Source organism: Panulirus ornatus, chromosome 57, assembly GCF_036320965.1.
Source record: "Panulirus ornatus isolate Po-2019 chromosome 57, ASM3632096v1, whole genome shotgun sequence".
NCBI classification, from domain to species: domain Eukaryota; kingdom Metazoa; phylum Arthropoda; class Malacostraca; order Decapoda; family Palinuridae; genus Panulirus; species Panulirus ornatus.
In genome coordinates, this window is record NC_092280.1 from 14,594,928 (window position 1) to 14,608,150 (window position 13,223).

At 42.8% G+C, this 13,223-nt stretch overlaps 1 protein-coding gene across 1 annotated transcript in view; it reads right to left on the bottom strand.

The window, feature by feature from the left end:
* The window catches only part of LOC139766183 (chromosome-associated kinesin KIF4-like), a 296,752-nt gene that overhangs the window by 155,849 nt on the left and 127,680 nt on the right, over positions 1-13,223 (bottom strand). The window contains exon 13 of the mRNA XM_071694453.1: positions 5,197-5,341. Coding sequence (XP_071550554.1) covers positions 5,197-5,341 — 145 coding nt within the window. The remainder of the gene's footprint in view (positions 1-5,196; positions 5,342-13,223) is intronic.

Genomic DNA, 13,223 nt, shown 5'->3' on the forward strand with positions numbered 1-13,223 from the left:
TATGTATGTGTATGTGTGTGTATGTTTATATGTATATATATATATATGTATATTATCCCTGGGGATAGGGGTGAAAGAATACTTCCCACGTATTCCTCGCGTGTCGTAGAAAGCGACTAGAGGGGACGGGAGCGGGGGGCCAGAAATCCTCCCCTCCTTGTATTTCTTCTTAACTTTCTAAAATGGGAAACAGAAGAAGGAGTCACGCGGGGAGTGCTCATCCTCCTCGAAGGCTCAGAGTGGGGTGCCTAAATGTGTGTGGATGTAACCAAGATGTGAAAAAAGGAGAGATAGGTAGTATGTTTGAGGAAAGGAACCTGGATGTTTTGGCTCTGAGTGAAACGAAGCTCAAGGGTAAAGGGGAAGAGTGGTTTGGGAATGTCTGGGGAGTAAAGTCAGGGGTTAGTGAGAGGACAAGAGCGAGGGAAGGAGTAGCAATACTCCTGAAACAGGAGTTGTGGGAGTATGTGATAGAGTGTAAGAAAGTAAATTCTCGATTAATATGGGTAAAACTGAAAGTTGATGGAGAGAGGTGGGTGATTATTGGTGCATATGCACCTGGGCATGAGAAGAAAGATCAAGAGAGGCAAGTGTTTTGGGAGCAGCTGAATGAGTGTGTTAGTGGTTTTGATGCACGAGACCGGGTTATAGTGATGGGTGATTTGAATGCAAAGGTGAGTAATGTGGCAGTTGAGGGAATAATTGGTATACATGGGGTGTTCAGTGTTGTAAATGGAAATGGTGAAGAGCTTGTAGATTTATGTGCTGAAAAAGGACTGATGATTGGGAATACCTGGTTTAAAAAGCGAGATATACATAAGTATACTTATGTAAGTAGGAGAGATGGCCAGAGAGCGTTATTGGATTACGTGTTAATTGACAGGCGTGCGAAAGAGAGACTTTTGGATGTTAATGTGCTGAGAGGTGCAACTGGAGGGATGTCTGATCATTATCTTGTGGAGGCTAAGGTGAAGATTTGTATGGGTTTTCAGAAAAGAAGAGTGAATGTTGGGGTGAAGAGGGTGGCGAGAGTAAGTGAGCTTGAGAAGGAGACCTGTGTGAGGAAGTACCAGGAGAGACTGAGTACAGAATGGAAAAAGGTGAGAACAATGGAAGCAAGGGGAGTGGGGGAGGAATGGGAGGTATTTAGGGAATCAGTGATGGATTGCGCAAAAGATGCTTGTGGCATGAGAAGAGTGGGAGGTGGGTTGATTAGAAAGGGTAGTGAGTGGTGGGATGAAGAAGTAAGAGTATTAGTGAAAGAGAAGAGAGAGGCATTTGGACGATTTTTGCAGGGAAAAAATGCAATTGAGTGGGAGATGTATAAAAGAAAGAGACAGGAGGTCAAGAGAAAGGTGCAAGAGGTGAAAAAAAGGGCAAATGAGAGTTGGGGTGAGAGAGTATCATTAAATTTTAGGGAGAATAAAAAGATGTTCTGGAAGGAGGTAAATAAAGTGCGTAAGACAAGGGAGCAAATGGGAACTTCAGTGAAGGGCGCAAATGGGGAGGTGATAACAAGTAGTGGTGATGTGAGAAGGAGATGGAGTGAGTATTTTGAAGGTTTGTTGAATGTGTTTGATGATAGAGTGGCAGATATAGGGTGTTTTGGTCGAGGTGGTGTGCAAAGTGAGAGGGTTAGGGAAAATGATTTGGTAAACAGAGAAGAGGTAGTGAAAGCTTTGCGGAAGATGAAAGCCGGCAAGGCAGCAGGTTTGGATGGTATTGCAGTGGAATTTATTAAAAAAGGGGGTGACTGTATTGTTGACTGGTTGGTAAGGTTATTTAATGTATGTATGACTCATGGTGAGGTGCCTGAGGATTGGCGGAATGCGTGCATAGTGCCATTGTACAAAGGCAAAGGGGATAAGAGTGAGTGCTCAAATTACAGAGGTATAAGTTTGTTGAGTATTCCTGGTAAATTATATGGGAGGGTATTGATTGAGAGGGTGAGGGCATGTACAGAGCATCAGATTGGGGAAGAGCAGTGTGGTTTCAGAAGTGGTAGAGGATGTGTGGATCAGGTGTTTGCTTTGAAGAATGTATGTGAGAAATACTTAGAAAAGCAAATGGATTTGTATGTAGCATTTATGGATCTGGAGAAGGCATATGATAGAGTTGATAGAGATGCTCTGTGGAAGGTATTAAGAATATATGGTGTGGGAGGAAAGTTGTTAGAAGCAGTGAAAAGTTTTTATCGAGGATGTAAGGCATGTGTACGTGTAGGAAGAGAGGAAAGTGATTGGTTCTCAGTGAATGTAGGTTTGCGGCAGGGGTGTGTGATGTCTCCATGGTTGTTTAATTTGTTTATGGATGGGGTTGTTAGGGAGGTAAATGCAAGAGTTTTGGAAAGAGGGGCAAGTATGAAGTCTGTTGGGGATGAGAGAGCTTGGGAAGTGAGTCAGTTGTTGTTCGCTGATGATACAGCGCTGGTGGCTGATTCATGTGAGAAACTGCAGAAGCTGGTGACTGAGTTTGGTAAAGTGTGTGGAAGAAGAAAGTTAAGAGTAAATGTGAATAAGAGCAAGGTTATTAGGTACAGTAGGGTTGAGGGTCAAGTCAATTGGGAGGTGAGTTTGAATGGAGAAAAACTGGAGGAAGTGAAGTGTTTTAGATATCTGGGAGTGGATCTGGCAGCGGATGGAACCATGGAAGCGGAAGTGGATCATAGGGTGGGGAGGGGGCGAAAATTCTGGGGGCCTTGAAGAATGTGTGGAAGTCGAGAACATTATCTCGGAAAGCAAAAATGGGTATGTTTGAAGGAATAGTGGTTCCAACAATGTTGTATGGTTGCGAGGCGTGGGCTATGGATAGAGTTGTGCGCAGGAGGATGGATGTGCTGGAAATGAGATGTTTGAGGACAATGTGTGGTGTGAGGTGGTTTGATCGAGTGAGTAACGTAAGGGTAAGAGAGATGTGTGGAAATAAAAAGAGCGTGGTTGAGAGAGCAGAAGAGGGTGTTTTGAAGTGGTTTGGGCACATGGAGAGAATGAGTGAGGAAAGATTGACCAAGAGGATATATGTGTCGGAGGTGGAGGGAACGAGGAGAAGAGGGAGACCAAATTGGAGGTGGAAAGATGGAGTGAAAAAGATTTTGTGTGATCGGGGCCTGAACATGCAGGAGGGTGAAAGGAGGGCAAGGAATAGAGTGAATTGGAGCGATGTGGTATACCGGGGTTGACGTGCTGTCAGTGGATTGAATCAAGGCATGTGAAGCGTCTGGGGTAAACCATGGAAAGCTGTGTAGGTATGTATATTTGCGTGTGTGGACGTATGTATATACATGTGTATGGGGGGGGGGTTGGGCCATTTCTTTCGTCTGTTTCCTTGCGCTACCTCGCAAACGCGGGAGACAGCGACAAAGTATAAAAAAAAAAAAAAAAAAAAAAAAAAAAAAAAAAAGTCCTTTGGAGTGGATACAGCAGTGAGAGCAACCATGTGAGCTTAGATAAGCATTGGGATAGGTGAGGGGGATGAGGACCTATATGCACTAAGAAATGTGCAGAGTAAGAAGTAACTGTCCTGTAGGGAACAGACAGGCAAGCTTGATGGTACAACAGTACTGTGCTGTATGGATGCAAGGCACTGGGCTTAGATAAAAATCTACAAAAGAGAGAAATATGGCAGTTGGGTGAGTATGTATGAGAGAGCTACAGCATGTGGTGAAATATTGGACATAAGGAGAGGATGAGTCCAGAAGACCAGGAGGATTTGCATGTCATAAGTGGAGGGAACAAGGAAAAGGGAGAAACTGAGCAGGTGGAAGGATTGAACAAGCAAGAAGGTGTTTTAGGTACATGGGATGGAGTGAACTTCAGCAATGTAATATACAGGTTATGACATGCTGTCAATGAGCTTCAAGTCATACGAGGTGATCAGACAAAACTACAGAAAGGTCTGTGGGATATGGTTTTGGATAGGTAGCTTATGGTTTTGGTGCACTGAAAATGACTGCTAAAGAGTGGACAGAAGCAGTCTGATTGCTCATTTGCTCCTAGCACTACCTCAATAATGTGGGTAATGGCAACCAAGCATAAAAAATAATAATAATGTAATAAAAATATCATGGTTGTTTAATTTGTTTATGGATGGGGTTGTTAGGGAGGTGAATGCAAGAGTTTTGGAAAGAGGGGCAAGTATGAAGTCTGTTGGGGATGAGAGAGCTTGGGAAGTGAGTCAGTTGTTGTTCGCTGATGATACAGCGCTGGTGGCTGATTCATGCGAGAAACTGCAGAAGCTGGTGACTGAGTTTGGTAAAGTGTGTGAAAGACGAAAGTTAAGAGTGAATGTGAATAAGAGCAAGGTTATTAGGTACAGTAGGGTTGAGGGTCAAGTCAATTGGGAGGTAAGTTTGAATGGAGAGAAACTGGAGGAAGTAAAGTGTTTTAGATATCTGGCAGTGGATCTGGCAGCGGATGGAACCATGGAAGCGGAAGTGGATCATAGGGTGGGGGAGGGGGTGAAAATCCTGGGAGCCTTGAAGAATGTGTGGAAGTCGAGAACATTATCTCTGAAAGCAAAAATGGGTATGTTTGAAGGAATAGTGGTTCCAACAATGTTGTATGGTTGCGAGGCGTGGGCTATGGATAGAGTTGTGCGCAGGAGGATGGATGTGCTGGAAATGAGATGTTTGAGGACAATGTGTGGTGTGAGGTGGTTTGATTGAATAAGTAATGTAAGGGTAAGAGAGATGAGTGGAAATAAAAAGAGCGTGGTTGAGAGAGCAGAAGAGGGTGCTTTGAAGTGGTTTGGTCACATGGAGAGAATGAGTGAAGAAAGATTGACCAAGAGGATATATGTGTCGGAGGCGGAGGGAACGAGGAGAAGTGGGAGACCAAATTGGAGGTGGAAAGATGGAGTGAAAAAGATTTTGTGTGATCAGGGCCTGAACATGCAGGAGGGTGAAAGGAGGGCAAGGAATAGAGTGAATTGGATCGATGTGGTATACCGGGGTTGACGTGCTGTCAGTGGATTGAATCAGGGCATGTGAAGCGTCTAGGGTAAACCATGGAAAGCTATTTAGGTATGTATATTTGCGTGTGTGGACGTATGTATATACATGTGTTTGGGGGTGGGTTGGGCCATTTCTTTCGTCTGTTTCCTTGCGCTACCTTGCAAACGCGGGAGACAGCGGCAAAAAAAAGAAAAAAAAAAAATCATGGAATAGGGAACACGTTTCATAATGATAGATAACCATACCTGAATTTCTGAAGAAAGTTTGTTGACCTTCTGTTCTGATTGTTCTTTCAGACGAAGTAGCTTTTCCTGCACTTTATGCTTCTTTTTCAGTCCTGTAATCTGGAACTCCAGTTCCTCAACTCTCTTGCGACGCTGTTCTGAGACCCTGCAAAAAAAAGTGTTACTGATCACTCAGTGTTTCTGACTGTAACATGGAAGGTAAACTTTCTAAATGGTGGCTCGAAATGGGAGGAGTCCTGCACAAGGTAAGAATTTGTGACCATGGAACCAAATCAGAACCCCATATGGCAATGACAGGTAATAAGAATTCTACCTAAATAGTTATTGATATTTTACAGACTTAAGTACTGTAGCTTTAATAAGCTGCAATACTCTGTCAGTATAAAAGTATTACTAGGGGTGCTTAAAGATTTCACAAAATAAAAACTCTGATAAGTATACAGGGGCTGACATGCTGGACTGAACCAGGGAATGCGAAGTGGCTGGAGAAAACCACTGAAAGGTCTGTAGAGTCTGGTTGTGGATAGGGAGCTGAGCTTTTGGTACATTACATGTGACAGCTAGAGAATGAATGTTGGAGAATGTGACCTTTCTTCATCTCCAATGGGGTCTCCCTGTTCCCTCCATTTCTGACACATCAATATATCCTCTTTGTTAACCTCTCTTCACTCATTCTTTTCATATGTCCAAACAATTTCAGTTAGTTGAGTGAATGGGGCCTGAAAATGAAGGAGGGTGAAAAGCATGTGCAGGATAAGAGTGAATTTGAGCAATGTGGTACATGAGTCAACATGCCGTCAATGGACTAAACCAGGACAAGTGAAGGGCCAGGGTAAATTGTGGAAAGATCTGTGGGGCGTGGTTGTAGATAGGGAACTTTCGGTTTCAGTTCATTACACATAAAGTCTAAAGAAAGGACGTGAGCAGCTGCAGCCTTTCTTCATCTTTTCCTGGCACTACCTCATTACTGCAGGAGATGGCAATAAGTATAAATAAAAAATATATGTAAAAGTTTGTTGAATGTACATGGTAAGTTGTATGAGAGGGTACTGAATGAGACTGTGAAAGTATGTCCAGGGCATCAGAGGAATGGTGTGGTTTCAAAAATGATAAAGGACATGTGGATCTGCATTTTGCTTTAAGGAATGTGTGACAAATACTTAAAGAAACAGATGTATTTCTATGTGGCATTTATGGACTTGGAAAAAGCATATGATAGGGTTAATAGAGATGCTTTGTGGATGGTCTTAAGAATATATGGATAGGAGGAAAGCTGCTAAAAGTGGTGAGAAGTTCTTGCCAAGGGTGTAAGCAATGTGTACAAATTGGAAGAAAGGAGAGTAAATGGTTCCAAGTGAAGGTTGGTTTGTGAAAGGAGAGTGTGATATCCCCTTGGGTGTTCAATTCATTTATGGATGGGTGGTGAGAGATGTAAATGAGGGAGTCTTGGATAGACGGGCAAGTATGAAGACTGTGGGGATGAGAGAGCCTAGGAAGTGAGTCTGTTGTTGTTTGCTGGTTATACAGCACTGATAGCAAGTTTGAGTGAGAAACTGCAAAGTTGAAGACTAAGTTTGGAATAGTGTGTAAAAGGAGGAAATTGGGAGTATATGTGAATAAGAGCACATCAAACATAGTCAACAGTCCCTCAAAATACTCACTCCATCTCTTCTTCACTTCATCACTACTGTTACCACTTCCCCATTTGCCCCATTTACCATTTTTCCCATTTCTTCTCTAGTTTTCTGCATATTATTAGCCTCCTCCCTAAAAACCTTATTATCACCCCCTAAGGTTTACTAATATTTGCTCACCTGAATTCCAACTTGCCCTCATTTTAAACCCCTGCACCTTCTTCTTGACCTCCAGCTACTTTCTCTTACAACTCTTTAACATTTGCACTACTTCCCTGTAAGTACCACCCACATATCTCTTCCTAATAACATCACCTCTTCAACCTACAACTCACTACCCTTTCTAATCTGCCCAACTCCCATCTTTCACATGCGACATACATCTCTTGCACATGCCATCACTGCTTCTAAAAATCTTTTATTCCTCACCCACTCCTCTAGCTTCATTTACTTTAACCTTTTGCTGCACTAAACTTGATCTCTCCTGGTATTTCAACACAAAGTCTCTTTTTCAAGCTCACTCTCACCACTCTCTTCTCACCCATAATGTTTCCTTTTTTCCAAATATCTCTTCAAATCTTCATCCTTGCCTCCACAAGGTAAAGGTCAGACATCCCACCAGCTACCCCCTCAGCACATTCACATCCAAGATCTCTCTCTACACGCCAAACAATCTGTTTTTATTATCATTATTATTATTATTATTATTATTATCATTACTTTTCATCATACTTTGTTACTGTCTCTCGCATCAGCAGGGTAGTGCAAGGAAACAGATGAAAGAATGGCACAACCCACCTACATACACATGTATATACATACACATCCACACATGCACATATAAACACCTATACATTTCAACGAATATATACATATACATACACAGAAATATACATATATCCACATGTACATAACTTATACTTGCTGCTTTTATTCATTCCCATTGCCACCTCTTTACACATGAAATGACAACCCCCTCCCCTGCATGTGCACGAGGTAGTGCTAGGAAAAGACAACAATGGTCACATTCGTTCACACTCAGTCTTTAGCTGTCATATACAATGCACCGAAACCACAGCTCCCTTTCCATATCCAGGTCACACAAAACTTTCCATGGTTTACCCCAGACGCTTCACATGCCCTGGTTCAATTCATTGACAGCATGTCGACCCCGGTATACCACATCGTTCCAATTCACTCTATTCCTTGCACGCCTTTCACCATCCTGCATGTTCAGGCCCTGATCACTCAAAATCTTTTTCACTCCATCCTTCCACCTGCAATTTGGTCTCCCACTTCTCGTCCCCTCCACCTCTGACACATATATCCTCTTTGTCAATCTTTCCTCACTCACTCTCTCCATGTGACCAAACCATTTCAAAACACCCTCATCTGCTCTCTCAATCACACTCTTTTTATTACCTCACATCTCTCTTACCCTTTCATCACTTACTCGATCAAAACACCACATATTGTCCTCATACTTCTCATTTCAAGCACATCCACCCTCCTCCACACAACTCTATCTGTAGCCCACACCTCGCAGCCATATAACATTGTTGGGACCACTATTCCTTCAAACATCCCCATCTTTGCTTTCAGAGATAATGTTCTTGCCTTCCACACATTTTTCAGTGCTCCCAGAACTTTCGCCCCCTCCACAACCTTTGACTTACTTCCACTTCCATGGTTCCATCCACTGCCAAATCTACTCCCAGATATCTAAAACACTTCACTTCCTCCAGTTTTTCTCCATTCAAACTTAACTCCCAATTGACTTGTCTTCAACCCTACTATACCTAATAACTTTTCTATAATTCACATTTACTCTCAGCATTCTTCTTTCACACACTTTACCAAACTCAGTCACCAGCTTCTGCAGTTTCTCACACGAATCAGCCACCAGTGCAGTATCATCAGCAAACAACAGCAGACTCACTTCCCAAGCTCTCTCATCCACAACAGACTGCATACTTGCCCCTCTCCAAAATTTTGCATTCACCTCCCTAACAACCCCATCCATAAAAAATCAAACAATCATGGAGACATCACGCACCCCTGCCGCAAACCAACATTCACTGATATCCAATCACTTTCCTCTCTTCCTACTCGTACACATGCCTTACATGCTTGATAAAAACATTTTACTGCTTCTACCAACTTGCCTCCCGCACCATATACTCTTAATACCTTCCACAGAGCATCTCTATCAACTCTATCATATGCTTTCTCCAGATCCATAAATGCCACATACAAATCCACTTGTTTTTCTAAGTATTTCTCACGCACATTCGTCAAAGCAAACACCTGATCCACACCCCCTCTACCACTTCTGAAACCACACTGCTCTTCCCCAATCTGATGCTCTGTACATGCATTCACCCTCTCAATCCCAGGAATACTCAACAAACTTATACCTCTGTAATTTGAACACCCACCTTTATTCCCTTTGCCTTTGTACAAAGGCACTATGCATGCATTCCGCCAATCCTCAGGCACCCCACCATGAGCCATACATACCTTAAATATCCTTATCAACCAGTCAACAACAACAGTCACCCCTTTTGTAACAAATTCCACTGCAATACCATCCAAACCTGCTGCCTTGCCGGCTTTCATATTCCGCAAAGCTTTTACTACATCTTCTCTGTTTACCAAATCATTCTCCCTAACCCTCTCACTTGGAAAACCACCTCAAACAAAACACCCTATATCTGCCACTCTATCATCTAACACATTCAACAAACCTTCAAAATACTCACTCCATCTTCTCATATCATCACTACTTGATTACCTCTCCATTACCTACCTTTCTCTTGAACTCTTGACATGGGGTGTTCAGTGTTATAAATGGAAATGGTGAAGAGCTTGTAGATTTATGTGCTGAAAAAGAACTGGTGATTGGGAATACCTGGTTTAAAACGAGAGATATGCATAAGTATATGTATGTAAGTAGGAGACATGGAGAGAGAGCGTTACTGGATTACGTGTTAACAGATAGGTGCATGAAAGAGAGACTTTTGGATGTTAATGTGCTGAGAGGTGCAACTGGAGGGATGTCTGATTATTATCTTGTGGAGGCGAAGATGAAGATTGGTAGATGTTTTCAGAAAAGAAGAGAGAATGTTGGGGTGGAGAGAGTGGTGAGAGTAACTGAGCTTTGGAAGGAGACTTGTGTGAGGAAGTACCAAGAGAGACTGAGTACAGAATGGAAAAAGGTGAAAACAAAGGACGTAAGGGGAGTGGGGGTTGGAATGGGATGTATTTAGGGAAGCAGTGATGGCTTGCACAAAAGATGCTTGTGGCACAATTGAGGGGGCAAATGGGAAGGTGATAACAAGTAGTGGTGATGTGAGGAGATGGAGTGAGTATTTTGAAGGTTTTTGGAATGTGTTTGATAATAGAGTGACAGATGTAGGGTGTTCGGCGAGGTGGTGTGCAAAGTGAGAGGGTTAGGGAGAATGATTTGGTAAACAGAGAAGAGGGAGTAAAAGCTTTGCGGAAGATGAAATCTGGCAAGGCAGTGGGTTTGGATGGTATTGCAGTGGAATTTATTAAAAAAGGGGGTGACTGTATTGTTGACTGGTTGGTAAGTATACCTAATGAATGTATGACTCATGGTGAGGTACCTGAGGACTGGCGGAATGCTTGCATAGTGCCATTGTACAAAGGCAAAGGGGATTAGAGTGAGTGCTCAAATCACAGAAGTATAAGTTTGTTGAGTATTCCTGGTAAATTATATGGGAGGGTATTGATTGAGAGGGTGAAGGCATGTACAGAGAATCAGATTGGGGAAGAGCAGTGTGATTTCAGAAGTGGTAGAGGATGTGTCGATCAAGTGTTTCCTTTGAAGAATGCATGTGAGAAATACTTAGAAAAGCAAATGGATTTGTATGTAGCATTTATGAATCTGGGGAAAGCATATGATAGAGATGCTCTTTGGAAGGTATTAAGAATATATGGTGTGGGAGGTAAGTTCTCAGAAGCAGTGAAAAGTTTTTATCAAGGATGTAAGGTATGTGTACGTGTAGGAATAGAGGAAAGTAATTAGTTCCCAGTTAATGTTGGTTTCCGGCAGAGGTGCGTGATGTCTCCATGGATGTTTGATTTGTTTATGGATGGGGATGTTAGGGAGGTGAATGCAAGAGTTTTGGAAAGAGGGGCAAGTATGCAGTCTGTTGTGGATGAGAGAGCTTGGGAAGTGAGTCAGTTGTTGTTTGCTGATGATACAGTGCTGGTGGCTGATTTGGGTGAGAAACTGCAGAAGCTGGTGACTGAATTTGGTAAAGTGTCTGAAAGAAGAAAGCTGAGAGTAAATGTAAAAAAGAACAAGGTTATTAGGTACAATAGGGCTGAGGAACAAGTCAATTGGGAGGTAAGTTTGAATGGAGAAAAACTGGATGTGAAGTGTTTTCACATATCTGGGAGTGGATCTGGCAGCGGATGGAACCATGGAAGCGGAAGTGAATCATAGGGTGGGGGAGAGGGTGAGAGTTCTGGGAGCGTTGAAGAATGTGTGGAAGTCGAGAATGTTATCTCGGAAAGCAAAAACAGGGTATGTTTGAAGGAATAGTGGCTCCAACAATGTTATATGGTTGCAAGACGTGGGCTATAGAGTTGTGCGCAGGAGGGTGGATCTGCTGGAAATGAGATGGTTGAGGACAATATGGGGTGTGAGGTGGTTTGATCAAGTAAGTAATGAAAGGGTAAGAGAGATGTGTGGTGATAAAAAGAGTGTGGTTGAGAGAGCAGAAGACGGTGTTTTGAAATGATTTGGTCACATGGAGAGAATGAGTGCGGAAAAATTGACAAAGAGGATATATGTGTCAGAGGTGGAGGGAATGAGGAGAAGTGGGAGACCAAATTGGAGGTGGAAAGATGGAGTGAAAAAGATTTTGAGTGATCAGGGGCCTAAACATGCAGGAGGGTGAAAGTCGTGCAAGAAATAGAGTGAATTGGAACGATGTGGTATACCAGGGTGGACGTGCTGTCAATGGATTGAACCAGGGCATGTAAAGCATCTGGGGTAAACCATGGAAAGTTGTGTGGGGCCTGGATGTGGAAAAGGAGCTGTGTTTTCGGTGCATTATACATGACAGCTAGAGACTGAGTGTGAACGAATGTGGCTTTTTTGGTCATTCTTAGTGCTACCTCACACACATGCGGGGGGGATGGGATTGTCATTTCATGTGTGGCGGGGAGGCGACAGGAATGAATTAAGTACATGTGTATATATGTATATGTCTGTGTGTATATATATGTATACGTTGAGATGTATACGTATACGTTGGTATGTATTTGTGCGTGTGTGGACATGTATGTATATACATGTGCATGTTGGTGGGTTCGGCCATTCTTTTGTCTGTTTCCTTGCGCTACCTCACTAATGCGGGAGACAGTGATAAAGTATAATAAATATAAATAAAATTTTTATTCCATTATACTTTGTCACTATTTCCCGCGTTAGCAAGGTAATGCAAGGAAACAGTCGAAAGAATGGCAAAACCCACCCACATACACATGTATATACATACACGTCCACACATCCACATATACATACCTATACATCTCAACATATACATATATATACACACACAGACATATACATATGTACACATGTACATAATTCATACTGTCTGCCCTTATACATTCCCGTCGCCACCCCGCCACACATGAAATGACAACCCTATCACCCCGCATGTGCGTGAGTTAACACTAGGAAAAGACAACAAAGGCCACATTCGTTCACATTCAGTCTCTAGCTGTCATGTATAATGCACCGAAACCACAGCTCCCTTTCCACATCCAAGCCCCACAGAACTTTCCATGGTTTACCCCAGACGCTTCGCTTCACATGCCCTGGTTCAATCCATTGACAGCACATCGACCCCGGTATACCACATCGTTCCAATTCACTCTATTCCTTGCATGCCTTTCATCCTCCTGCATGTTCACATCCTGATCACTCAAAACCATTTTCACTCCATCTTTCCACCTCCAATTTGATATCCCACATCTCCTCTTTCCCTCCACCTCTGACACATATATCCTCTTGGTCAATCTTTCCTCACTCATTCTCTCCATGTGACCAAACCATTTCAAAACACCCTCTTCTGCTCTCTCAACCACACTCTTTTTATTACCACACATCTCTCTTACCCTTTCATTACTTCCTCGATCAAACCACCTCACACCACATATTGTCCTCAAACATCTCATTTCCAACACATCCACCCTCCTCGGCGCAACTCTATCTATAGCCTATGCCTCGCAACCATATAACATTGTCGGAACCACTATTCCTTCAAACATACCCATTTTTGCTTTCCGAGATAACGTTCTCGTCCTCCACACATTTTTCAACGCTCCCAGAACTTTCACCTTCTCCCCCAC